This window comes from Mobula hypostoma, chromosome 9 (genome assembly GCF_963921235.1).
Source record: "Mobula hypostoma chromosome 9, sMobHyp1.1, whole genome shotgun sequence".
NCBI classification, from domain to species: Eukaryota; Metazoa; Chordata; class Chondrichthyes; order Myliobatiformes; family Myliobatidae; genus Mobula; species Mobula hypostoma.
In genome coordinates, this window is record NC_086105.1 from 87,732,141 (window position 1) to 87,759,529 (window position 27,389).

The 27,389-nt window shown below is 41.1% G+C and overlaps 1 protein-coding gene across 5 annotated transcripts in view; it reads left to right on the forward strand.

The window, feature by feature from the left end:
- Window positions 1–26,046, forward strand: part of LOC134351835 (TOM1-like protein 2) — a 175,696-nt gene extending 149,650 nt beyond the window's left edge. For 4 of the 5 annotated variants that reach the window (XM_063058615.1, XM_063058616.1, XM_063058620.1 and 1 more), the window contains 3 exons: window positions 11,966–12,022; window positions 20,744–20,780; window positions 21,213–26,046. In XM_063058615.1, the coding sequence (XP_062914685.1) occupies window positions 11,966–12,022; window positions 20,744–20,780; window positions 21,213–21,364 (246 nt within the window). In that variant the 3' untranslated portion in view covers window positions 21,365–26,046. The remainder of the gene's footprint in view (window positions 1–11,965; window positions 12,023–20,743; window positions 20,781–21,212) is intronic. The other variant, XM_063058618.1, reaches the window with a different exon arrangement.
- The last annotated feature ends 1,343 nt before the right edge of the window (window positions 26,047–27,389 follow it).

Genomic DNA, 27,389 nt, shown 5'->3' on the forward strand with positions numbered 1-27,389 from the left:
ATGCGGACATTACAAAATAGGTGGAGGGGCAAGTAGTGTTGAGGAAGCAGAGATTCTGCAGAAGAACTTTACGACAGATTGGGAGAATAGGCAAAGAAATGGCAGTTGGAATATAATGTAGGGAAGTGTATAGTCATGCACTTTGGTAGCAATAAAGGTGTAGACTATTTTCTAAGTGGGGAGAAAACTCAAAAATCAGAGGTACTAAAGGGAATTGGGAGACCTCATTCAGGATTCTCTAAAGATCAACTTGCAGATTGAGTCACCGGTCGGGAAGACAAATGCAATGTTAGCATTTATTTCAAGAAGACTAGAATATAAAAGCAAGGATGTAATGCTGAAGTATTGGTCAGACCACAATACTCAAGTATTATGTTAACTTAAGTATTAACTTGAGTATTGTGAGCAGTTTTAGGCTACTTATCTAAGAAAATATGTGCTCGTATTGGACAGGGTCCAGTGGAGGACTATAAGAATGATTCTGGGAATGAAACGGTTAACATATGGGGAACGTTTGATGGTCCTGGACCAGTACTCACTGGAGTTTAGAAGAATGAGGGGGGATCTCATTGAAACCTATTGAATATTGAAAGGCCTAGATAGAGTGGATGTAGAGAGGTTTTTTTCTATAGTGGGGGAGCCTAGGACCTGAGGACACAGCCTGAGGATAGAGGGACGTCCAATTAGAACAGAGATGAGGAAGAATTTCTTTAGCCAGTGGGTAGTGAATCCGTGGAATTCATTGTCTCAGACATCTGTGGAGGACCGGTTGAATATATTTAAAGCAGAATTTGATTGTTTCTTGATTAGTCTGGGTGTGAAAGATTATGGAGAGAAGGCAGAAGAATGGGGTTGATAGGGATAATAAATTAACCATGATGGAATGGTGGAGCGGACTTGATGGGCTGAATAACCTAGTTCTGCTCCTTTGTCTTATGGTCTAATTGTACAGTGCAGAAATGGGATTTTTGCCATGTCCTATTTGCCAGTCTACATCAATCCTATTTATGTGCATCAGCTTTTGGACGTCTCCGAACAAGAGTCTTTCATGATCGTGACATCCAAACAGACACCAAAATGTTAGTGTACAAAGCAGCGGTAATCCCAACGTTCCTGTATGCATCAAAAACCTGGACAACTTACCGACCACATCTGAAGGCACTTGAAAAGTTCCATCAACGCTGTCTTCGAAACATCTTAAATATCAGCTGGGAAGATAGAAGAACCAACGTCAGTGTGCTAAATGAAGCAAAAACAACAAGCATTGAAGCCTACGTCATCAAGAACCAACTAAGATGGAGCGGTCATGTTGTTCGGATGAAAGATGAACGTCTGCTGAAAAAAATCTTCTACTCCCAGCTTAAAGAAGGCAAACGTAAAAGAGGCGGACAACAGAAGAGATTCAAAGACGTCTTGAAATCCAACATGAAGAAATGTAACATGGACATCAACAATTGAGAGACCAATGCTAAGGACAGGAAACTCTGGCAAACCATCATTAAGAAGGAACAGCAACTTTCGAAGCCAACAGTTATGCAGAATCAGAAGAAAAGAGAAGAAAATGGAAAGAGAGGCAGCAACAACCAAAGCCTGATCCGACATCTGGAACTACCTGTCCTGAATGCAGAAGAACTTTCAAAGCCAAGATTGGACTCGTAAGCCACTTAAGAGCCCATAAGTAGATCAGCAGAACGAAGACCATCATCCTTGACCTCGAGGGATAGCCACGATGATGACGATTATAGGAATCATCTTCTCCACATCCATTCTATCTAGGCCTTTCAATATTCAATAGGCTTCAATGAGATCCTCCCTTCATTCTTCTAAACTCCAGTGAGTACATCAAACACAGCACATACATTAACCCTTTCATTCCCAGAATCATTCTCATGAACCTCCTCTAGATGCTCTCCAATGCCAGCAAATCTTTTCTTAGAAAAGGAGTCTAAAACTGCCCACAGTACTCTGTGTTGTTTGACCAATGCTTTATAAAGCCTCAGCCTCATATCTTTGCTCTTATCTTCTAATCTTTTCAAAGTGAATGCTATCATTGCATTTGCTTTCCTTACCACTAACTCAACCTGCATGTTAACCTTTAGAGAAACCTGCACAAGGACTCCCAAGTCCCTTTGCACCTCTGATTTTTGAATTTTCTCCCTCCCCCACTTAGAAAATAGTCTCAAACAACAGGAATTCTGCAGATGCTGGAAATTCAAGCAACATACATCAAAGTTGCTGGTGAATGCAGCAGGCCAAGCAGCATCTATAGGAAGAGGCGCAGTCGACGTTTCAGGCCGAGACCCTTCGTCAGGTCTAGTCCTGACGAAGGGTCTCGGCCTGAAACGTCGACTGCGCCTCTTCCTATAGATGCTGCTTGGCCTACTGCATTCACCAGCAACTTTCATGTATGTTGCTAGAAAATAGTCTATGCCTTCATTCCTTTTACCAAAGTGCATAACCATATACTTCCTTACATTATATTTCAGCCACTTCTTTATCCATTCTTCCAATCTGCAGACTCCCTGCTTCCTTAACATTACCTACCCCTTCACCTACCTTTGTACGTCTACAAACTTGGCGCAAAGCCATCAATTCCATTATCCAAATCGGTGACAATTAACATGAAAAGAAGTGGTCCCACCTCTGTGGAACACCTCTAATCACCAGCAGGCAACCAGAATAGGTTGCCTTTATTCCTACTCTTTGCTTCTTGCCAGCAACCAATCCTTTATGCATGCTAGTATCTTTCCTGTAATACCATGGACCCTTAACTTCTTAAGCAGTCTCATGTGTCGCACCTTGTCAAAGGCCCTGTGAAAATCCAAGTAAACAGCATCCACTGACTCTCCTTTGTCCTGCGCATTTGCCTTGATACTTCAATCTTTCTCTACGCTTTTATCAGTGAGAAATATAGTTGATCATAGCCCCTTGTCTCGTCTCTGAGCTTCTCTTCATGGTAGCTCGTGCTCACATTTCTCTCCTGGAGCCTGTTTAGCACTGAGGCAAGCGAAGCCAGTCCAGGAGCCCAGTGCTGTATGCCACAGCCACAGGGCAAGTTCAGCACTGAGGCAACTGGCCATGGTTGCAGGCCACAGCTGAAGAGTCATTCAGCGCTGAGGCGAGTAAACCTCAAGGAGTAGCTGAACACTGGGTCATCCTTCATCCTCCATCCTCAGCCTCAACACCTTGATCTTTTAAATCTTGATCAGTGCTTAAATTGGCCAAACATTGGTTCATTATGTGCTCTAGAGCCTGAACCTCACTGCTTCAATCTAGCCTCAAGTCTACTCTAGTAATGGCTGCTGTGGCCTTACCTGCATTCTTGAGAGTGCAACTCGCTGAATCCTTCAGGATACCACAAAATGCCAGGTTGTACAGACTCTTCAAAATATAACTCCCAAAGAGAAGTTACAGGCTGTGGATTCTGTGTAGTCCAGAAAAAGTGTTATTAAAAGAATAGTTAGTAGTTTTGTTAGCTGCTTGTAAAGCATCATCATGTCTCACCAACACCATCTTTACAGGAAGTCTTGCCTTTCTTGCCTCAGTGTGCAGCCATATAAAAGGAACTGCAACACATTATTGTGTAGTGGAGCACCACCATATTACAGCTGGAGGCATAGGAGTTTGGAGTTCAGTTCCAAAGTAACTTCTAAAGAGTCTGTACTTCCTTCCCCGGGATATGTGGGTTTTCCCCGGATCCTCTGGTTTCCTCCCACAATGCAAAGATGTAGCAGTTAGAAGGTTAACTGGTGATTGTAAATTGTCCCGTGGATTAGTATAGGGTTAAAACAGGGGTTGCAGGGTGGTGAGGCTTGAAGGGTCGGAAGGGTCTATTCCGTGCTGTATCTCAGTACAGAAATAAATAAACAGATTAGTATGAATAAGGATTACTATCATGCCACAAAGAAGTGACTGGCTTTGTGATGGTCATTTAATCCTTGTTTTTCTGAATCTCGTCAATGAAAAGCTGCAAGAAGAACCATAATAATTCACACTGTGGTAATGTATGATTGAATTATTTTGCAAATGCTCGAGCAATTATGTTAAATGATTTAATCACTCAGTGGAATAATGAAAATAGATTTATTCACTATTTAATATTTGCCTAGCTTACTGATTTAGTAAGGCAAATGTCAGTGAAATCTTTCTAATTTTCTTTCTTATTACTGTTAAACAGGGGTTTAATTCTTGAGTAGAACTCATGTGTGAGTAGTAGCTTATTAAAGTCTTTGAAATAAGCTCTACCTCTTTGATGCCGTTAATTAATTAAAGCCTTCTGAAAATTGGATAAAATAGTAGTTGGAGAAAACATCTCTATATCCCTAATAATACTTTTAAAAAAGTCTGACGGAGTTTAGAAATTAATGGACACCCAAGTGGTGGTGGTGGTACTAGCAATTACAAAAATCTCTGACTGTGGACACACCACTGTACCCCCCAATGATGCCTGAGGCTTTGCACTTTTTAATTGTCAAAGATTGTAGCCTGGGACTGGAACGGGGTTGGGATGGGTGGGAGTGAAAGCTGAGATGGGACAGGGCCTACCCATGGATCAAAGTCTGGCATCAGATATACAAGCAAGGTGTAGCTTGCAATTGTGGTGCTTGATCGACAAGCTGAAGAGTTAGTAAGGGAACAATAGTGTTAATACATCAGAAATACCCAGTTGAATTTTTGGAGAGGTATGATTCACTTGAAAGTACAGTAGTCATATTCTGAGAATGTTCAGTTTCAAAATAAATAGTAATGTGGGAAATGGTATGTAACTGAAACCCGTAGAAGAAAGAAAAACTACAGTGAAGAAACAGGCCCGTTGGTCCATCTAGGCATACCAAACCATCTAAACTGCCTAGTCACGTCAACCTGCTCCTGGACCATAGACCTCCCTTAACCCTCCCATCCATGTACATATCCAAACTACTATTAAATATTGAAGTCAAAATCGCATCCACCACTTACACTGGTACCTCATTTCGCACTCTCACAACCCTCTGAAGTTTCCCCTCATGTTCCACTTAAACTTTTCACCTTTCACCTTGAGCCCATGACCTCTATTTGTAGTCTCACCCAACCTCAGTGGAAAAGGCCTACTGGCATTTACCCTGTCTATACCCCTCATAATTTTGTATACCTCTATCAAATCTCCCCTCCATCTTCTACATTCTAGGGAATAAAGTTCTAATCTATTCAATTTTACCTTATAACTGAGGTCCTCCAGTCCCAGCAATATCCCTGTACATTTTCTCTATATTTTTTCAATCTTATTTATGTCTTTCCTCTAGGTAGATGACTAAAACTGCATACAATACTCCTGAGCCTCACCAATGTCTTATAAAATTTCAACATAACATCCTAACTCCTGTACTCACTACTTTGATCTATGAAGGCCAGTATAGCAAAAGCTTTCTTTATGACCTGTCTACCTGTAATGCCACTTTAAATAAATTATGTATCTGTATTCTGTTCTACTACACTCCTTGGTGTCCTACTGCTCACTATGTAAGACCTAATACCCAGGTTGGTCCTCCCAAAGTGCAACACTTCACACTTCTTCCTTTCCAGTCTCGAAGAAGGGTCTCAGCCCAATATATTGACTGTTTACTCTTTTCCATAGATGCTGCCTGGCCTGCTGAGTTCCTCCAGCATGTGTGTGTGCTTTGGACTTGCAGCATCTGCAGATTTTCTCATGTTTTGACACCTCACTCTTGTCTACATTAAATTCCACCTGCCATTTTTCAGCTTATTTTTCCAGCTGGTCTAGATCCTGCTGCAAGCTTTGATATTCTTCCTCACTGTCTCACTGTCCACCAATCTTGGTTTCATCCACAAATTTGCTGATCCAGTTAACCACATTGTCATCCAGATCATTGATATAGATGACAAACAACAACAGGCCCAGCACTGATCCCTGAGTCACTAGTCACAGGCCTCCAGTCAAAGAGGCAACCATCTATTACCACACTCTGGCTTCTCCCACAAAGCCAATATCAAATTCAGTTTACTACCTCGTCTTAAATGATGAATGACTGAACCTTCCAGACCAACATCCCTTGAGAGACCTTGTCAAATGCCTTGCTGAAGTCTACATAGACAACATCCACTTCATCAACTTTCCTGGTAACTTCTTCAAAAAACTCTATAGCATTGGTTAGGCATGACCTGCCATGCACAAATCTATGCTCACTATCCCTAATCATTTCCTATCTATCCAAACTCTGATGTATCCAGTCCCTTAGAATGCCTTTCAATATCTTTCCCACTACTGATGTCATGCTCACTGACTTGTAATTTCCTGGTTTATGTTTAAAGTCTTTCTTAAACAATGGAACAATGTTAACTATCTTTCAATCCTCTAGTACTTCACCTGTTGCTAAGGATGATTTAAATATCTCTTGGGGTCCCTGCAATTTCTGCACTTGCCTCCCATAGGGCACAAGGGAACACCTTGTCAGGCCCAGAGGATTTTTCCTAATTTGCCTCAAGATGGCAAACTCCTTCTCCTCTGTAATCTGTACAGGGTCCATGACCTCACTGCTGCTTTGCCTTGCTTCCATAGACTCTGTGTCTGTCTCCTGAGTAAATACAGATAAAAAACACCTCTCCCATATCTTTTGGCTCCACGTATAGATTACCATTCTGATTTCCATAGGACCAATTTTGTCCCTTGCAATTCTTTTGTTCTTAACATATTTCTGGAATCCCTTAGAATTCTTCTTCACCTGGTCTGCGAGAGCAACTTCATGCTTTCTTTCGGCCCTCCTGATTTCTTTCTCAAGTGTTCTCTTGCATTTCCTATACTCCTCAAGTACCTCATTTGTACCTGTCTATTTGCACAGAAAACAGGCCATTTCGCCCTTCTAGTCTGTGCTGAGACATTATTTCGGTAGTCCCATTGACCTGCATCCAGTCCATAACCCTCCAGACCTCTCCCATCCATGTACCTATCCAATTTATTCTCAAAACTTGAGAGTGAGCCCATATTTACCACGTCAGATGGCAGCCTGTTCCACACTCCCACCACTCTCTGAGTGAAGAAGTTCCCCCAAACCTTTCCCCTTTCACCCTAAAGCCATGTCCTCTCGTATTTATCTCTCCTAATCTAAGTGGAAAGAGGCTATTCACATTTACTCTTGTCTATACCCTTCATAATTTTGTAAACCTCTATCAAATCTCCCCTCATTCTTCCACGCTCCAAGGAATAAAGTCCTAACCCGTTCAATCTTTCCCTGTAACTCAACTCCTGAAGACCCAGCAACATCCTAGTAAATCTTCTCTGCACTCCTTAAATCTTACTGATATCCATCCTATAGTTAGGTGACCAGAACTGTACGCAATACTCCGAATTGGCCTCACCAATGTCTTATAAAACCTCCCCATAACCTCCCAACTCCTGTACTCAATACTTTGGTTTATGAATACCAGGATGCCAAAAGCCTTCTTTACAACCCTGTCTACCTGTGATGCCACTTTCAGGAAATTATGTATCTGAACTCCCAGATCTCTTTGTTCCTCCACACTGCTCAGTGCCCTACCATTTACTGTGTATGTCCTACCTTGACTTGTCCTTCCAAAATGCAACACCTCACACTTGTCTGCATTAAATTCTATCTGCCATTTTTTGGCCCATTTTTCCAATTGGTCTAGATCCCTGTACAAGCTTCGAAAGCCTTCCTCGCTGTCCACAACACCTGCAATCTTAGTGTCATCAGCAAACTTGCTGATCCAATTTCCCGCATTATTATCCAGATGATTGATATAGACAACAAACAACAATGGTCCCAGCACAGATCGTGAAGGCACACCACTAGTCACAGGCCTCCAGTCTGATAAGCAATCATCGACTACCACTCTCTGTCTTCTCCCACATAGCCAATTTCGAACCCAGTTTACAACCTCTCCATGGATACCTAGTGTCTGAACCTTCTGAGCTAACCTCCCATGTGGGACCTTGTCAAAGGCCTTTCTAAAGTCCATATAGACAACATCCACAGTCTTTCCTTCGTCTACTTTCTTGGTAACCTCCTCAAAAAACTCTACAAGATTCGTTAAATACAATCTACCATGCACAAAGCCATGCTGACTATCCTTAAATCAGCCCTTAGCTGTCCAAATACTTGTATATCCGATCTCTCAGAACACCTTCCAATAATTTACCTACTACTGATGTCAGGCTCACCAGCCTATAATTACCTGGTTTACTTTTGGAGCCTTTTTTAAACAACTCCAATCCTCCAGCACAATACCCATGGCTAAGGACATTTTAAATATTTCTGCCAGGATATTAGCTTTGTACTCTCAAAATTGCACTTTTGAAGGCCTCCCAATTCCCATGTACACCTTTGTGATCTATGGGGATTCAGCCTTTCCCAATCCACACTTCTCAGATACTTTCTGATTCCATCAAAATTGGACTTTCTCAAATTAAAATTTTCAACATGAGGATCAGACCTATCCTTTTCCATAATTACCTGGAAACTAATGGCATTATGGTCACTGGCTGTTCCCCTACACAAACTTCTGTCACCCGCCCTGTCTCATTCCCTAATAGGAGATCAAGTATTGCATACTCTCTCATTGGAACTTCTACATACTGATGAAGGAAATTTTCGTAAACATATTTGACAAGCTCTATCCCACCTAGTCCTTTTATAGTACGGGAGTCCCAGTCAATATGTGGAAAGTTTAAAGCACCTACTATCACAACTGTTCCTTGCAAGTCCACAATCGCTCTACAAATTTGTTCTCCTAAATCCCACAGACAGTTGAGTGGTCTGTAATATAGCCCCATTAACATGGTCATATCTTTTTTATTCCTCAGTTCCTCCCATAAAGCCTCACTAGATGAGTTCTCCAGTCTATCGAGATTGAACGCTTTTTATTTTGATCTTTTTCCAAATCAAAATTATCTCCTTTCAGTCAGAAAGTACTTTGAATCTCTCCATGTGTCCTGACACAATGGCTGATACTTGAAACTCACTTTTGAGAATTCTTTTGTGTGATTTTTTGCAATTCTGAAGTTCTATTGTGCAAATGCCCATTTTATGCTTAACAACTCTTGAGTTTGTAGCACTCACTCTGCTGGTAGCTGAGGGAACCACCACATAACTATTTTAAGGAAGCAGGGTATTTCCGCAAACCACTGATGCATTACCCTAGAATAAAAATACCCAGTAACATGGAGGACAGTGGCACACTCTAAAAGGCCCATTATTAGAAGGCAAAGGGCTCTGTTGCTCCACACAGCTAAATCCCCATAGATTACAATCAAACTCGCATTCAAACTCTTCATGGACACCCCACTCTGGTCTTCTGCCTGCTCTGAATCTCTTTATTGCTAACTGCCGACAGGACATCAACCGTCTGGACTTTTCCGCACCTTGTTCCCATTCCAACCTCGCACCGTCCTAATGCTCTGCTCTCCACTCCCTCCGCACTAATCCTAACCTTACTATAAAACCCGCAGATAAGGGGGGTGCTGTTGTTGTCTGGCATACTGACCTCTACCTTGCCGAGGCACAGCGACAACTCGCAGATACCTCCTCTTAATTACCCCTCGATCGTGACCCCACTAAGGAGCACCAGGCCATCGTCTCCCACACCATCACTGATTTTATCCGCTCAGGGGATCTCCCATCCACTGCTACCAACCTTATAGTTCCCACACCCTGCACTTCCCATTTCTACCTCCTACCCAAGATCCACAAACTTGCCTGTCCTGGCAGACCTATTGTCTCAGCTTGTTCCTGCCCCACCGAACTCATTTCTGCATTTCTCAACACGGTTTTATCCCCCCATGTTCAATCCCTTCCTACCTATGTTTGTGACACTTCTCACGCTCTTAAACTTTTCGATGATTTTAAGTTCCCTGGCCCCCACCACTTTATTTTCAGCATGGATGTCCAGTCCCTATATACTTCCATCCCCCATCAGGAAGGTCTCAAAGCTCTCAGCTTCTTTCTGGATTCCAGACCTAACCAGTTCCCTTCTACCACTACTCTGCTCCATCTAGCGGAATTAGTCCTTACTCTTAATAATTTCTCCTTTGGCTCCTCCCACTCCCTCCAAACTAAAGGTGTAGCTATGGGCACCCGTATGGGTCCTAGCTATGCCTGCCTTTTTGTTGGCTTTGTGGAACAATCTATGTTCCAAACCTATTCTGGTATCTGTCCCCCACTTTTCCTTCGCTACATCGACGACTGCATTGGCACTGCTTCCTGCACGCATGCTAAGCTCGTTGACTTCATTCACTTTGCCTCCAACTTTCACCCTGCCCTCAAGTTTACCTGGTCCATTTCCGACATCTCCCTCCCCTTCCTAGATCTTTCTGTCTCTATCTCTGGAGACAGCTTATCTACTGATGTCTACTATAAGCCTACTGACTCTCACAGCTAGCTGGACTATTCCTCTTCTCACCCTGTCTCTTGGAAAAATGCCATCCCTTTCTCACAATTCCTCCGTCTCCACCGCATCTGCTCTCAGGATGAGGCTTTTCATTCCAGGATGAGGGAGATGTCCTCCTTTTTTAAAGAAAGGGGCTTCCCTTTCTCCACCATCAACTTTGCTCTCAAACGCATCTCCCCCATTTCACACACATCTGCTCTCACTCCATCCTCCCACCACCCCACTAGGAATAGGGTTCCCCTGGTCCTCACCTACCACCCCACCAGCCTCCGGGTCCAACATATTATTCTCCGTAACTTCCGCCACCTCCAACGGGATCCCACCACTAAGCACATCTTTCCCTCCGCCCCCCCCCCACTTTCCACAGGGATCGCTCCCTATGCAACTCCCTTGTCCATTCGTCCCTCCCATCCCTCCCCACTGATCTCCCTCCTGGCACTTATCCTTGTAAGCGGAACAAGTGCTACACATGCCCTTACACTTCCTCCCTTACCACCATTCAGGGCCCCAGACAGTCCTTTCAGATGAGGCGACACTTCACCTGTGAGTCGGCTGGGGTGATATACTGCGTCCGGTGCTCCTGATGTGTCCTTCTGTACATTGGCGAGACCCGACGCAGACTGGGAGATCGTTTCACTGAACACCTACGCTCTGTCTGCCAGAGAAAGCAGGATCTCCCAGTGGCCACACATTTCAATTCCATGTCCCATTCCCATTCTGATATGTCTATCCACTGCCTCCTCTACTGTAAAGATGAAGCCACACTCAGGTTGGAGGAACAACACCTTATATTCCGTCTGGGTAGCCTCCAACCTGATGGCATGAACATTGACTTCTCTAACTTCCGGTAATGCCCCACCTCCCCCTCGAACCCCATCCATTATTTATTTATATACACACATTCTTTTTCTCTCTCTCCTTTTTCTCCCTCTGTCCCTCTCACTATACCCCTTGCCCATCCTCTGGGTTTTTCCCCCGTCCCCCTTTTCTTTCTCTCTGGGCCTCCTGTCCCATGATCCGCTCATATCCCTTTTGCCAATCAGCTGTCCAGCTCTTGGCTCCATCCCTCCCCCTCCTGTCTTCTCCTATCATTTTAGATCTCCCCCTACCCCTCCCACTTTCAAATCTCTTACGAGCTCTTCTTTCAGTTGGTCCTAACGAAGGGGCTCGGCCCGAAATGTCGACTGTACCTCTTCCTAGAGATGGTGCCTGGCCTGCTGCGTTCACCAGCAACTTTGATGTGTATTGTCTCAATCAATGTTACAGCTTAGCATTTATCCTGATGGTAGTAATATAGTCTCCTAAGTTTTTCAAATTGGCCATGAATAAAATTTTATCCAATGCAATTTGGTAGCCTTAAAAAGATGCCATCATTTGCTTCATGTACATTTACTTTTAAAGTGTGTGTTGATACATTTTAAATGTTATCATGTTATTTCTCTGATTATATTTCAGTGCGGTATTTCCTTTTGTAAATTTTTAATTATTACATATCCATTATAAGCTTTATTTTATTTTGTGTTGTACTTTGGTTGTCTGGTTTGGGTTTTCCATCGCTTTATAGATTCCTGTTGCACAATCTCTCATGGACGATGTTGAAGAATGGCTCAGCACTGATGTGGTGAGAGCCTTTTGCTATTTTACTTCTGTTTTGGATTGGATTTTACTTGCTGTTTTTTTTTCCTTTTTATATTTTCCCACCACGCTGCTGCACCCTACCTTCTCATACTATTTACATTTGAAGCGACTGTAAAACTTGTTGTAAAATTATATTTTCTATTTACTTTTTAAAATTTTTTTAAAAATCTCCAAGTTGTGTATGACATTGTCCTATCAATGTGAATTGCATCCTGTCCCTTGGCTTGCAAAATATGTCTGGTCATTTGTTGGAATATTGCCCCAATTTCTGTTGGCGGAAGGGAGATAGTCATAGAGTCACACAGCATGGAAACAGGCCCTTCGAACCAACTGGTCCATGAGGACCAGGATTTCCATCTAAAATACTTGCGCTTGCCAGAGTTTCTCTAAACCTAAACCTTTCATATCAATATACCTGTCCAAGTATCTTAAAATGTTGTCAATGTACCTGACTCAAACACTTTTTCTGGCAGCTCATTCTATAAATTGACCACCTTCTGGGTAAGAAAGTTGCTTCTCAGGTTCCTATTAAATCATTCCCTTTTCACCTGAAACCTCTGTCCTCCGGTTTTAGATTCCCCAACTCTGAGAAAAAGACTGTGCATTTGCCTATCTCTGCCCTCATGATTTTATATACCTCTATAAGATCACCCTTCATTTTCCTATGCTCCAGTGTAAAAATTCCCAACCTGCTCAATCTTCTCCATATCTTTCTAAATCTGCCTTCATAAATACACATTTTTATAATGTTTTTGATACTTTTTCAGAAAAATTGTAGCAGAGAGCAGAGTTGAGGAGAGAGGTTAGATTATGCTCCAGTTCACTTACACCTTTTAAGTTATGAAAAGTTTGCAATTGATGATCAACGCTTCTTTTGGCAGTGGTAAAAAAGGATAACTTCTTGCCCCTCATATTGACGAGTTATAGGATAAATTCCTGTTTGCTTTTGGCTAATACCAACATCAACACAGTTGTGACTCAGAATAATGAGGTACACGATAATAATATATCTGTAATGTTGACTAGATACATTTCTGTTGTTTTGGGGAAGAATTGGTGTGCAGAAGTGGGGAAGCTGTTCCTGGAAACAATGCACTGCCTATTCTTGTATTGCATTCATGTTGATGATGAATTAATAGCCTAACCAGACTTGGGAGCAAACTACCCATCTGCTTTCTTTACCAAAAAAAAAATGTATGGCATGGAAAGGACCTTCAGGGAACTAAATAGCACAACATTTCAACCAAATTAAAAGCATATAACAATTAATAGCAGAACAAATCACAGCAGATCAAGTTGATGAATATTTTTATGTTGAATCCATTTTCACAGGGGTGTCTATTCATCTTCCTTGTATTTCTTACAAAACTAAAAGGTGCTTCTTTAACTGGATAGATCTGGAGCAGAAGCTGGATGACCTTCGGCTTGTATGGGAGAGTGAGGAGATCATCGATTGGAGTTACGGGAAAATAACTCCTAAGTTGCAGGAGGCGGGTTGCTGGGCGACTGTCAGGAGAAGAAATGTGATGGCAAATAGGCGGTTAGCGCAGAGCACCCCTGTGGCCATTCCCCTCTAAAATAAGTATACTGTTTTGGATGCTGTTGTGGGGAATAACCTCCCAGGGGAACGCCACAGAAACCAGGTTAGTGGCACTGAGCATAGGTCCAAGGTGCAGAAGGGAAAGAGGGAGAAGGCAGGAGTGGTAGTGATAGGGGACTCAATAGTCAGAGGAACAGACAGGAGATTCTTTGTTGCATGAACGGAACACCCGTTCCAGGGTCAGTGATATCCTGAATTGCATCCAAAGCATTTTGGAGAGGGGGCGAGAGCAGCTGGATGTCTTGGTACATATGACATAGGAAGGAAAAGCAATGAGGTCCTGAAGAGAGAAACTATAGAAAGCCTAGCAGAAAGCTGAGAAGCAGGACCTCCCAGGAAGTAATTTCTGGATTGCTACCTTGCACCAGTGAGGATAGAATCAGGATGATTGGGCAAATAAATGCATGGCTGAGAAGCTGGGGCAGGGCGCAGGGCTTCAGATTCTTGGATCATTAGAATCTCTTCTGGGAGAGGTATGACTTATAGAACATAGAACAGTACAGCACAGTACAGGCCCTTTGGCCCACAATGTTGGCCTGACCCTTAAACCCTGCCTCCCATGTACCCCCCCCACCTTAAATTCCTCCATATACATGTCTAGTAGTCTCTTAAATTTCACTAGTGTATCTGCCTCTACCACTGACTCAGGCAGTGCATTCCACGCACCAACCACTCTCTGAGAAAAAAACCTTCCTCTAATATCCCCCTTGAACTTCCCACCCCTTACCTTAAAGCCATGTCTTCTTGTATTGAGCAGTGGTGCCCTGGGGAAGAGGCGCTGGCTGTCCACTCTATCTATTCCTCTTAATATCTTGTATACCTCTATCATGTCTCCTCTGATCCTCCATCTCTCCAGAGAGTAAAGCCCTAGCTCCCTTCATCTCTGATCATAATGCATACTCTCTAAACCAGGCAGCATCCTGGTAAATCTCCTCTGTACCCTTTCCAATGCTTCCACATCCTTCCTATAGTGAGGCGACCAGAACTGGACACAGTACTCCAAGTGTGGCCTAACCAGAGTTTTATAGAGCTACATCATTAACCCACGACTCTTAAACTCTGTACCTCGACTTATGAAAGCTAACACTCCATAAGCTTTCTTAACTACCCTATCTACCTGTGAGGCAACTTTCAGGGACCTGTGGACATGTACCCCCAGATCCCTCTGCTCCTCCACACTTCCAAGTATCCTGCCATTTACTTTGTACTCTGCCTTGGAGTTTGTCCTTCCAAAGTGTACCACCTCACACTTCTCCAGGTTGAACTCCATCTGCCACTTCTCAGCCCACTTCTGCATCTTATCAATGTCTCTCTACAATCTTCGACAATCCTCTACATTATCCACAACATCACCAACCTTTGTGGCGTCTGCAAACTTGCCAACCCACCCTTCTGCCCCCACATCCAGGTCGTTAATAAAAATCACAAAAAGTAGAGGTCCCAGAACTGATCCTTGTGGGACACCACTAGTCACAATCCTCCAATCTGAATGTACTCCCTCCACCATGTCCCTCTGCCTTCTGCAGGCAAGCCAATTCTGAATCCACCTGGCCAAACTTCCCTGGATCCCATGCCTTCTGACTTTCTGAATAAGCCTACCATGTGGAACCTTGTCAAATGCCTTACTAAATTCCATGTAGATCACATCCACTGCACTACCCTCATCTGTATTCCTGGTCACTTCCTCAAAGAACTTTATCAGGCTTGTTAGACACGATCTGCCCTTCACAAAGCCATGCTGACTGTCCCTGATTAGACCATGATTCTCTAAATACCCATAGATCCTATCCCTAAGAATCTTTTCCAACAGCTTTCCCACGACAGACATAAGGATCACTGGTCTATAGTTATCTGGACTATCCCTACTACCTTTTTTGAACAAAGGGACAGCATTCGCCTTCCTCCAATCCTCCGGTACCACTCCCGTGGACAATGAGGACATAAAGATCCTAGCCAGAGGCTCAGCAACCTCTTCCCTCGCCTTGTGGAGCAGCCTGGGGAATATTCCATCAGGACCCGGGGACTTATCTGTCCTAATGTATTTTAACAACTCCAACACCTCCTCTCCCTCAATATAAACATGCTCCAGAACATCAACCTCACTCATATTGTCCTCACGGTCATCAAGTTCCCTCTCATTGGTGAATGCCGAAGAGAAGTATTCATTGAGGACCTTGCTCACTTCCACAGCCTCCAGGCACATCTTCCGATCTTTATCTCTAATCAGTCCTACCTTCACTCCTGTCATCCTTTTGTTCATCACATAATCGAATAATGCCTTGGGGTTTTCCTTTACCCTACTCGCCAAAGCCTTCTCATGCTCCCTTCTTCCCCTCCTGAGCCCCTTCTTCAGCTCCTTTCTTGCTTCCCTATATTCCTCAATAGACCCATCTGATCCTTGCTTCCTAAACCTCATGTATGCTGCCTTCTTCCACGTGACTAGATTCTCCACCTCACTTGTCACCGATGGTTCCTTCACCCTACCATTCTTTGTCTTCCTCACCGGGACAGATTTATCCCTAACATCGTGCAAGAGATCCCTAAACATCGACCACATGTCCATAGTACATTTCTCTGCAAAAACATCATCCCAATTCCCACCTGCAAGTGCTAGCCTTATAGCCTCATAATTTGCCCTTCCCCAATTAAAAATTTTCCTGTCCTCTCTGATTCTATGCTTTTGCATAATAATGTTAAAGGCCAGGGAGCGGTGGTCACTGTCCCCCAGATGCTCACCCACTGAGAGATTTGTGATCTGACCCGGTTTGTTACCTAATACTAAATCTAGTATGGCATTCCCCCTAGTCGGCTTGTCAACATACTGTGACAGGAATCCGTCCTAGACACACTTAACAAACTCTGCCCCGTCTAAATCATTGGAACTAATCAGGTGCCAATCAATATTAGGCAAGTCACAAAAGGGACAGGTTGCAGCTGAACCTGAGGGGACCAATATTCCCACGGGCAGGTTTGTTAGAGCTTTTGGTGAGGGTTTAAACTAATTTGGCAGGGGGGTGGGATCCAGAGTGAGGGGACTCAGGATAGGACGGATGAGGAAAAAAAACAGATAGTGCGCAGTCAGACTGTCAGGAAGGGCAGACAGATGATAGGACATAATTGCAGCCAGCAGGGTAAGTATCAGTGCATTAGGGATGCAGCAACAAAGAGGGTGGCAGTTAGAGTACTCAAAGTGTTATATCTCAATGCATGGAGTATAAGAAATGAGGTGGATGATCTTGTTGCACTATTACAGATTGCCAGATATGATGTTGTGGGCGTCACTGAATCGTGGCTGAAAGATGGTTGTAATTGAGAGCTGAATGTTCAAAGTTATATGTTGTATTGGAGGAATAGAAAAGTAGACAGAGGGGGTGGCATGGCTCTGCTGGTAAAGAATGGCATCAAATCATTAGACAAGATATGACATAGGGTTAGAAGATGTTGAATTCTTGTGGTTTGAGTTTAAGAAACTGCAAGGGTAAAAGGACTCTGATAGCAGTTAGATACAGGCCTCCAAACAGTAGCTGGAAGGCAGACTGAAGGTTACAATGGGAAATAGAAAAGGCATGTCAAAAGGGCAATGTTATGATAGTCATGGGAGATTTTAACATGGAGGTCGATTGGGAAAATCAGGTTGGTAATGAATCCCAAGAGAATGAATTTGTTGAATGCCTACGAGATGGCTTTTTAGAGCAGTTTGTTGTTGAGCCTACTAGGGGATTGGGTGTTATGTAATGAACCGGAGACGATTAGGGAGCTTAAGGTAAAAGAACCCTTAGGACCAGTGATCACAATATGATTGAGTTCAACTTGAAATTTGGGGAGAAATTAAAGTCTGGTGTTACAATATTTCAGTGGAGTGAAGGAAATTATAGCGATATGAGAGAAGAGTTGACCAAAGTAAATTGGAAGGAGATGCTGCAGGGATGATAGCGGAGCAACAATGGCTCGAGTATCTGGGGAAAATGAGGAAGGTGCATGGTAGATGTATTCCAAAAACGAAGAAATACTCAAATGGCAAAACAGCACAACTGTGGCTGACAGGGGAAGTCAAAGCTAATGTAAAAGCAAGAGAGAGGGCATACAACAAAGTAAAAATTAGCGGGAAGATAGATGATTGGGAAGCTTTTAAAAAACCTACAGGAAACAGCTAAGAGAGTCATTAGGAGGAAAAGATGACATTTGAAAGCTAGCTAGCAAACAGTATCAAGGTGGATAGAAGAAGCTTTTTTCAAGTATATAAAAAATAAAAGAGAAATGAGAGTGGATATAGAACCGCTAAAAATGAGACCAGAGAAATAATAATGGGGGACAAGGAGATGGCAAATGAACTAAATGAGTATTTTGCGACAGTCTTCACTGTGGAAGACACTAGCAGTGTGCCAGATGTTAAAGTGTGTGCGGGAAGATAAGTGAGTGCAGTTACTATTACAAGGGAGAGGGTGCTCAAAAAACTGAAAGACCTAAAAGGTGCATAAGTCACCTGGACCAGATGAACTGCACTTTAGGGTTCTGAAAGAGGTAGAAGTAGAGATTGTGAAGGCATTAATAATGATCTTTCAAGAATCATTGGACTCTGGCATGGTTCCAGAGGACTGGAAAATTTCAAATGTCACTCCACTCTTTAAGGAAGGAGAGAGGCAGCAGAGAGGAAATTAGCTTGACCTTAGTGGATGGGAAGATGTTGAAGTCAAGTACTTGGTGACACAGGACAAGATAGGACAAAGTCAGCATTTCCTTAAGGGAAAATCTTGCATGAAGAACTTGCTGGAAATCTTTGAGGAGGTTACGAGTAGGATAGATAAAGGGAATGTAATGGATGTTCTATATTTGGATTTTCGGAAAGCCTTTGACAAGGTGCCACACATGACTGTGCTTACCAAGTTAAGAACCCATGGTATTATGGGAAAGTTACTAGCATGGTTAGCGTATTGGCTGATTGGTAGGAGGCAGCGAGTGGGAATAAAAGGATGGCTGCCAGTGACTAGTGGTGTTCCGCATGGGTCAGTGTTGGGACCGCTTTTTTAAAATAATATATATCAATGATTTAGATGATGGTATAGATGGCTTTGTTGCCAAGTTTGGTGGAGGAGCAGGTAGTGTTGAGAAAACAGGAAGGCTTCAGAAAGACTTAGATTAGGAGAATGGGCAAGAAAGTGACAAATGAAATATAATGTTGGAAAATGAATGGTTCTGCATTTTGGTAGAAGAAATAAATGTGCAGACTATTCTCCAAACCGGGAGAAAAATCAACAAATCTGAGGTTACAAAGGGACTTGGGAGTCTTTGTGCAGAACACCGTAAAGGTTAACTTGCAGGTAGAGTCAGTGGTGAGGAAGGCAAATGCAATATTAGCATTCATTTCAAGGGGTCTAGAATATAAGAGCAGGGATACGATGCTGAGGCTTTATAAGGTACTGGTGAGGCCTCATCTTGAGTATTCTGAACAGTTTTGGGCTCCTTATCTAAGAAAAGATGTGCTGGCATTGGAGAGGGTTCAGAGGAGGTTCACAAGGTTGATTTTGGAAATTAAAGTGGTATCATATGAGGAATATTTGATGGCTCTGGCCCTGTACTCACTGGAATTTAGGTGGATGAGGGGTGATCTTATTGAAACCTTTCGAATGTTGAAAAGCCTAGACAGAGTAGATGTGGAAAGCATGTTTCCTTTGGTGGGAGAGTCAAGAACAAGAGGGTACAGTCTCAGGATAAAACAGAGATGCACAGAACTTTCTTTAGCCAAAGGGTGGTGAATTTGTGGAATTTGTTATCACAGGCAGCTGTGGATTCAAGTCGTTGAGTGTATTTATGGCGGAGAATGACAGGCATCAAAGGTTACAGGGAGAAGGCTGGGGAGTGGAGCTGAGGAGGGGGAAAAAGGATCAGCCATGTTTGAAAGACAAAGCAGACTCAATGGGCCAAATGGCCTAATTCTGCTCCTATGTCTTATGGTCTTAACAATAATGCCCGATTTATTCCTCTCATTCCTCATATACTCCATTGTTCAAAATATTCATCTTATTTCATGACTTCTCTTTTTAAAAGACAGCCCTAGAAGTTTTTTTTAAAATATATGTCACATCTATATCATCTTGTTGCTATATACCCTCCTAAATTCTAGTAATCACTTTCACATACATCTTGACAAAGTGTGCATGAGATCCAAATATAAATCCATTCCTTTTCCCACTGCACTTAATATTCACAAAATGACTTACCTAGTCATATGTAGTTTGTTGAACTCTTGAAACTTCAGTTGGGAAAGTTTATGATAACTGATATTTTACCATGGTGTAGTGGTAGTGCAAGGTTATGGGAAAACACTATATTGACAACTCATGATTGGCAGCATTTTAATGTTCAGAAAATGTTGCTGCTTCCTGCCCCATTTTTCACTGCAGAAATAAACAAGAGCATTATCCAGTTGTGGAGCAATATATGGTCAATTGAAATGAGATGCGGTCAATCTAGTTTTATATTAGAAAAACTAAGCTGACCCAACATACACATACAAAATGCTGGAGGAACTCAGCAGGCCAGGCAGCATCTATGGAAAAAAGCAGTCAATGCTTCGGGCCGTAATCCTTCATCAAGACTTCCAATGTAGGACGTTCTAAACATTATGGTTAACTTAGTTTCTGAATAACAGTTCAAAATATGGGAGGGGGAAAACCATCTGGTTTCAAAATCAGAAACTTCTAGCTAATAAAAAATATTATCAGTGTTTCATTGACTTTCAGTGGAGCAGTGCATGGGAGAGGAGAGTGAACTATTTGTTTAATGCCATTATTAGTTTCTTCTCAATCCCTCAACTCTGCAAATTTATCTTCACTGGTTTTCTTACAGTGTGCTTCTGCATGATTTTAAACATTTTAATTATTTGGTGGCATTATATTCTTCTGTTACGCACTGTCTAAATTTTTTTTAAATGTAATCAAGAAAGATAAATTATGGGCCAAATTCCATGCCTTCTTTTCAAGCAATGATTCTTATTGAGAGAATAGAACAAATTGTTCCAGATTTGACTTATTATGTTAATATGCAAGGGGTATTTTCTAGCTGTAGCAGACTGAAGTTAAAATGACATTTTGCTTTTAATTTCAGACAGGTGATGAGGCGGAAGAAGGGGTTACAAGTGAAGGTGAGTTTGCTTCACAGCATCTTCTTTATATAGTTTTTTAGCAAAGCTAACTGTCTTGGATCAGCCTTTGAAATACTAAACTCATAAAATGTGTTTAAATGTTACTTCAAGATACCTTATCATTTTGTCTGTTTGTAAAACCCAGAAATAAGCAGTGAGAGCAGAAAGGTTAAAGCACCAATTTCTTATTTCTCCTGTGGTGAGTTCGTAGGCATGGAAAAGATGGTGAGGAGACTATGACAAAGAGCAGGTTATTTGGGTAACTTCTCCAAGTACCTGATTTTCTGGATGGTGCTTCAAGGTACACTGCTGTAGAATCATGTTATTTGCTCATTGTCTCAACTGGGGCTGACAAATTTCAGTAGGTTCAATCTATAAGGAGCAAGCTGTCTTCAAGAGCTTGTTATATCTTATTTGTATTTTGCATTGTAGAATTTGACAAGTTTTTGGAAGAAAGAGCAAAAGCAGCAGAGAGAGTCCCAAGTCTGCCACCCTCTACCTCCAGCAACAACTCTCCTTCACCAGTGCCAGGTGCAAATATGAAGAAACAGGACCGATCTAAGGATGCCCTCTTTGCTTTGTAAATAACTGTGCTTTAGTGTGTGTGTGTTCACATGCGTGAGGTTCGTCTGTTACTGGGCAAGGTGCTGTGTTTATGGTGATGCACTGAATGGTTTTGTGCATTCCCTTTAATGCTCTTGTCTCCTCAAACTGCCTTAGTTGCTGTGGACTTTGGCTAAAAACTGGCAAATGTCTTTTTCAAACCACTATCTTTTTAAAATGCTGCCACTGAATTAAATATTATTCACACATGCCGTTAGACTTTAAAATGTATCCTATGTACCAAACAGTTTGACCCATTGCATCATTGGATGGCAGTTACCTATTCTTAAAATAATAACATTTTATTAAGTATGTCTTGGGAAGATACATTTTAATGTCAAAGTAAACTGTTTCCTCTAACTGGATTTCAATACTGAAGACTCAAAGCACCTTGTACTATTTAACAGATACCACAGAGGTTATTAATGTTATGAAGGACATTAGAAAAATTCAGGTTTGTTCTAAGCTATACCTTAATGTGTTTTAACTAATTGTATAACAGTATAACACTAAAAGCAGTGTATCGTGGCTAGAACTGCACTTGAAAATATGCCATTAATTGCAGGATGAATTTTAATGTAGTTAAAATGCTGACCATTGTTCAACTAGCCACTTTTGTGATTTATATCACACAGTGGTAAATAATAATTTCTGGTTCATATGTGCAGAAAGATCTTTTTTCTTTTCTTTAAACCCTGGAGTCCAGGTTTGTGGCTGGTGCCTTTGGTTTTAATTCGAAAATGTTTATGCCGCCTGGAGGTAGACAATAGTGTTGAAATGACTTGCTAGCACCTGGACAGTTTATTGAAGGGGATAAATATTTTCACAGGAAGTTGGCATTGCATTCTATTTCCTGTGAAATCAGGTCTGTATAAATATTAATGCTTGCTTCAGGCTGACAGAAGATGTTTATTTCAGTCTGTAAAATTTACATTTTAAATTTTAAAAGCTTATCTAAAGATGAGGGAAGCTGCTTGTTTTTGTATGTCCCTGTATGAATGCATCATTATAGAACATAGAATAGTACAGCACAGTACAGCCCCTTTGGCCCACAATGTTGTGCCGACCTTTAAACCCTGCCTCCCATATAACCCCGCACCTTAAATTCCTCCATATACCTGTCTAGTAGTCTCTGATGGTGCTTCTGATTTGTTTTCACTGTTCACTACAAGGTGCCCTCTTTTGTTTTGCTTCCTTTCAGACATTTAGTATCTGTGTGTTTACTTGTATTCATCACTTCGGTACCAGAGTCAAACCTATACACATTTTTACAGCTTAAAGATTTGGCTACTTAAATTTGTGCCTTGCACAAGTTGACCATATGGTAAAACCTTCATAATAGAAAGGAGAACATGTGATGTAAAAGTGGTAAAATAAGGAATTAACTATAGTAGTTTGCTTTCAAATGTGCCTAGAATACATTTAGGTTTTTACATTCTTTCAAGTTGTACTTTGCCTTTCTGATCCACCTTTGTCACCTTGCCTAGAACTGAGTATCTTACCAAAAAGGAATCTGAATAAAAATTAACAATTGGTATGAAATTTTTCCTCAAGACCGATTGAAAATATTAGAAAACACTTAGCATTTAGTTTTCTCTTTCCCAAACTTGGGGTTTTTTTCTGCAGAAATATTTTTGAACTGACTATCAACAAATTTAAATATTGGTCATTATTAGTGGCAGCATACTGAGCACATTAAGAAAGATATTCTTGAGGTAATTTAATCCTGGAATGTTAGTTTTCTGGCTTCTCCCTTCCAATAGTATATTAGTATCAGTGAACTCCATCTTGAAAGACAAACAGTTGCCCATACCTTAGATCGTTTCGATCCTTAGCTCCAGAATCCTCTTCCCTAAGTTGTCCATCTCCACTTCCTCCATAAGAGCCTCCTTAAAATTAATCATGCTATTACATTATTTCCTTTGATTAAGCATCATGTTTTGCCTTAAGCTTTCCATGTTACAGATGCTATATAACTGCAAGATAGTGTGTAACACTGCCTCGGCACTAAATTTATTCTCAGATAAATCCAGAGTATTTTATTCGGTATAGACGTTGAATAGATTTGTAAATTTTCTTAGTTCTAACCCATGTCCCTATTCTTTCCTTTAAAGCTTTTCCTTTTCTGTGAGAGAATATAATTTATATCATTAAGTAATTCACTGCTGCAGTTACTGCCAGAGATACAAAGGTTTGGGTTCACTAGTGGTGAGGTGAAGGGTTTCCACAGATCAATTAGAGAGACAAATTGGCATATTGTTGGGGATGTGTGGTGAGTGATGCATAGATATAGAAAGCAGTTCATTCTTTGTTTGCAGTTCTCGTGTTTGTTCATAGTAAGGTCTACATGGCCGTTACTGGAAAGATGAGTGGTTCATGATCATAATCAGTACTGATATAATACTGCGTTCACTATATTTTGAGCATTTTTTGTGTACAACCAGGTTTGTCAAATGCTTCAACAAAATGAGAAGCATCAAAGAACCTTAAATGCCCTGGTCTTTTTTTAAAAAAAACAAAATAACTTTTCTGTGCTGTGATGAAACAAGTCTCTCCTTTAGAGCTTCACAAAAGTGTTATCTAGCAAAAACTAACTGACTTGTTATTAAGCAGATGGTTATAAATTTTGTCAACAGTATGAATTTTAAAGATAGCTTAGGAAAATAGAGAGGTGGAAGGGTTTGGGAGAGACTGACAATTTCTCCAGCCTTTACAGCTGAAGAATAAATGTTAGGATGAACAAGAGGCTGGAACTTGGGGATCTGAATATTTTGTTATTCGGAAGGAGAAAGGCAAAGCCACAAGGAGATTGCAGGGATTGGAAGAACAGATTAATATTTTCTTTAAAATTGAAAGCAACACACATTAAATGCTGGAGTAACTCAGCAGGTCAGGCAGCATCTAAACAATCAAAATTTTGGGCAAAAACCCTTCATCAGGACTGGAAGGGAAGGGGGAAGCCAACAGCCAGATAATTCATTTTTATAGTAATAAAAAGTTAATTGCTGCAGTTCCAAAACATGAGAACTGCAAAATAAAATGAAAACAAATGCTAAAAACACTCAGCAGATCAAGCAAGAGTTTTGGAGAGAGAAACTTAGCTTCACAAGGTCATCTTCTTGAAACATTTTTGTTCTTGCCTTAAATTTCCATTATTTCTGCTGATATTTCCAGGTTTCATTTTCTAGACCACTTTAAATTGGGCTTTATTGTTTTGTTATATGACTTAAGTATTTTGGCATTGCAAGAATATTCTGAACAGCAAAAAACACAAAATTTTTTAAAATCAGTGTTCTCCCTTTTCAAATAAACGATGAATTGTTAGATTTGAGTGAATACACTTACCTGCATGATAGGCATCTTCGGGATGAGGGTGGAGGGTCTCTGACTCTCTTGGTTCTTGCTGCATATGTCAGCCCCTTTGCTGAGGCGTATGTTCATACAACAGAGGAGTACAGGCACATGGTGCAAATTGAACCTACTCATCTCTACTTGCAGCTGCAGTGTCTTTTGAAAGTCACTGATTCAAGCTCTTCTCTTTGCACAAAGTCCTGCTTTGTGCTTGAACCCTGAAATTTCCCTCTTAGTTGCTGTGTGTAATTGTGTTAGAGACCAAGGAATCAGACTGCCAAAGTTTTTTAGCATCTTTATGATGTGAAAGAATCACAGAATTTGCAAGTTTAAAGATCTTTTTCTAATTGAAGAAACATAGACTTGATAGGGAAAGCTCTTTTTATGTAGGGTCTGGCTGTACGTTGCTTTTTTGTGTGCTGTTTAATTTATGAGGGTCATGGGTGATATAATTTGGGTAAAAGGGAGTCAAGGTAAATAAAACACCATAAGTAACCTCAATGGTGAAAATATCTATTAAACAGGTCATTTGAACTGTGCAGATTCTTGCCTTGCATCTTTCATTAGAGATGAGTGCTCGAGAAATTAGACCTGTTTCCTACTCCTTTCCATGTACAACTGCCTTTCATTTGAAGTCAACAAGATTAATTAAGCTAGTTTGGCCTGCAATTGCCATGGCCCCTTGGCAATTTAAGTTTTACAGATGAATGTGTCACCCTGGAGCTTAAAGAAAAATATTTTTTGGTTCAGATGCTGCAAAAACATGTTTATAATGGAAAGAAATTGGATAAAATTACCCTGGCATATCTGGATAGAGTATAATGGTATCCTGGAGAAATGTTATTCAAAAATGTATAAAATGGTTAATAGAAATACTAATAAGAATATTAATGTACAGTTCATCAGATTTATTGTAAAAATAAAACAGTTACAAAATCAGTTCTGAATATCTACTTATGAAAGGATTAGTTTGTTGGTAGTAAGGTATATATTATTTGATAATCTGACATTGTTGATAATATAACAAATAGGTGATTTGCACAAAGAATTAGAAACAATGGACTGCAGATACTGTGTTTTCAGATATTGTTGTGGAAGAGTATAGTGTATAATAATATGTGAAGCAGTAAATTTATGATCAATGGTCTTTGACACCACTGTATTAATGATCTCAAATGGTTTAATAATAATTGAAGACTGCAAATGAATGGTTGCTATTTTAGCCTCAACTATTCTAAATAATGCTATTAACAGGAATTCTGCAGATGCTGGAAATTCAAGCAACACACATAAAAGTTGCTGGTGAACGCAGCAGGCCAGGCAGCATCTCTAGGAAGAGGTACAGTCGACGTTTCAGGCCGAGACCCTTCATCTTGACGAAGGGTCTCGGCCTGAAACGTCGACTGCACCTCTTCCTAGAGATGCTGCCTGGCCTGCTGCGTTCACCAGCAACTTTTATGTGTGTTGCTTAAATAATGCTATTTCTGTGTTTCATTTGATCATTTCATACAGTTAAAATGTTACCAAACCTCATCTGAGAATAGTTGTGAGTTTTATATACCAGCCGTTCAGCTTGGAAACCTGGTGAGATGGTTTGTTGTTTCCCCACTTCTATCTGTTAAGATGCATTTATTTGGAGTTGGTACCTTTTATCTTTCATTAAGTCTGTTGTAAATTGTCACCCAGTACTGAAATACAAAAGTTACTGATACTTCGGGTAATAGCACTAACCACAAAGGAATTATGCGTAATAATCAGGGAATGTCAGATAGATATTATAAGGGTGGAAAGACTATTCACTTGTATTTTGTGACCACCTTAGGGGTGGGATAGGTAGAGAAATCATTTACATATACAGTCTCCCTTTGAAATGCAATCTAATTATTATATAGGTTAACTGGGACCAAAGAGTTTATATTGCTAGTTAGATAATGGTAGTCTGTTTCTTCCCTTTGATTTTTATGGACATTGGGGTGGAATGCAGGTGGGATAACAAGGCAAATATGTATATGCTGTCAGTATTCAAAACAGTCATGACAACAGTACCATAAAACATGGGACCAGAATTAGGCCATTCATCACATCAAAGCTGATTTTTTTTCCTCAACCCCATTCTTTATCCTTCTCTCCATAATCTTTGACTCACATACTTATTAAAAAAAACCTATCAACCTCCGCTTTAAATATACCCAATTACTTGGCCTTCACAGCCATCTATGGTAATGAATTCCACGGATTTACCACCTAAGAAATTCCTTCTCATCTCCGTTCTAAAGGGATATCCTTCTAATCTGATGCTATGACTTCTGGTCCTAGACTCTCGCACTATTGGAAACATTCTCTCCACATCCACTCTGTCTAGGCCTTTCAATATTTAGTAGTTTGTAATGAGATCCCACTTGTTCTTATGAATTCTAATGAGTACAGGCACAGAATCATTAATAGTTTCTTGTATGATAACCATTTAACACTGTGTGTCCTCATAATCTAATCTAATAATCTAATTTAATTCCCAAGTTTATCCTCGCCAACCTCCTCTGGACCCTCTCCAGTGTCAGCACATCGTTTCATAGGCATGCACCCCAAAATTGTTCACAATACACCAGATGTGGTCTGATAAAACCCTAGCATTACATCCTTCCTTTTATATTCTAG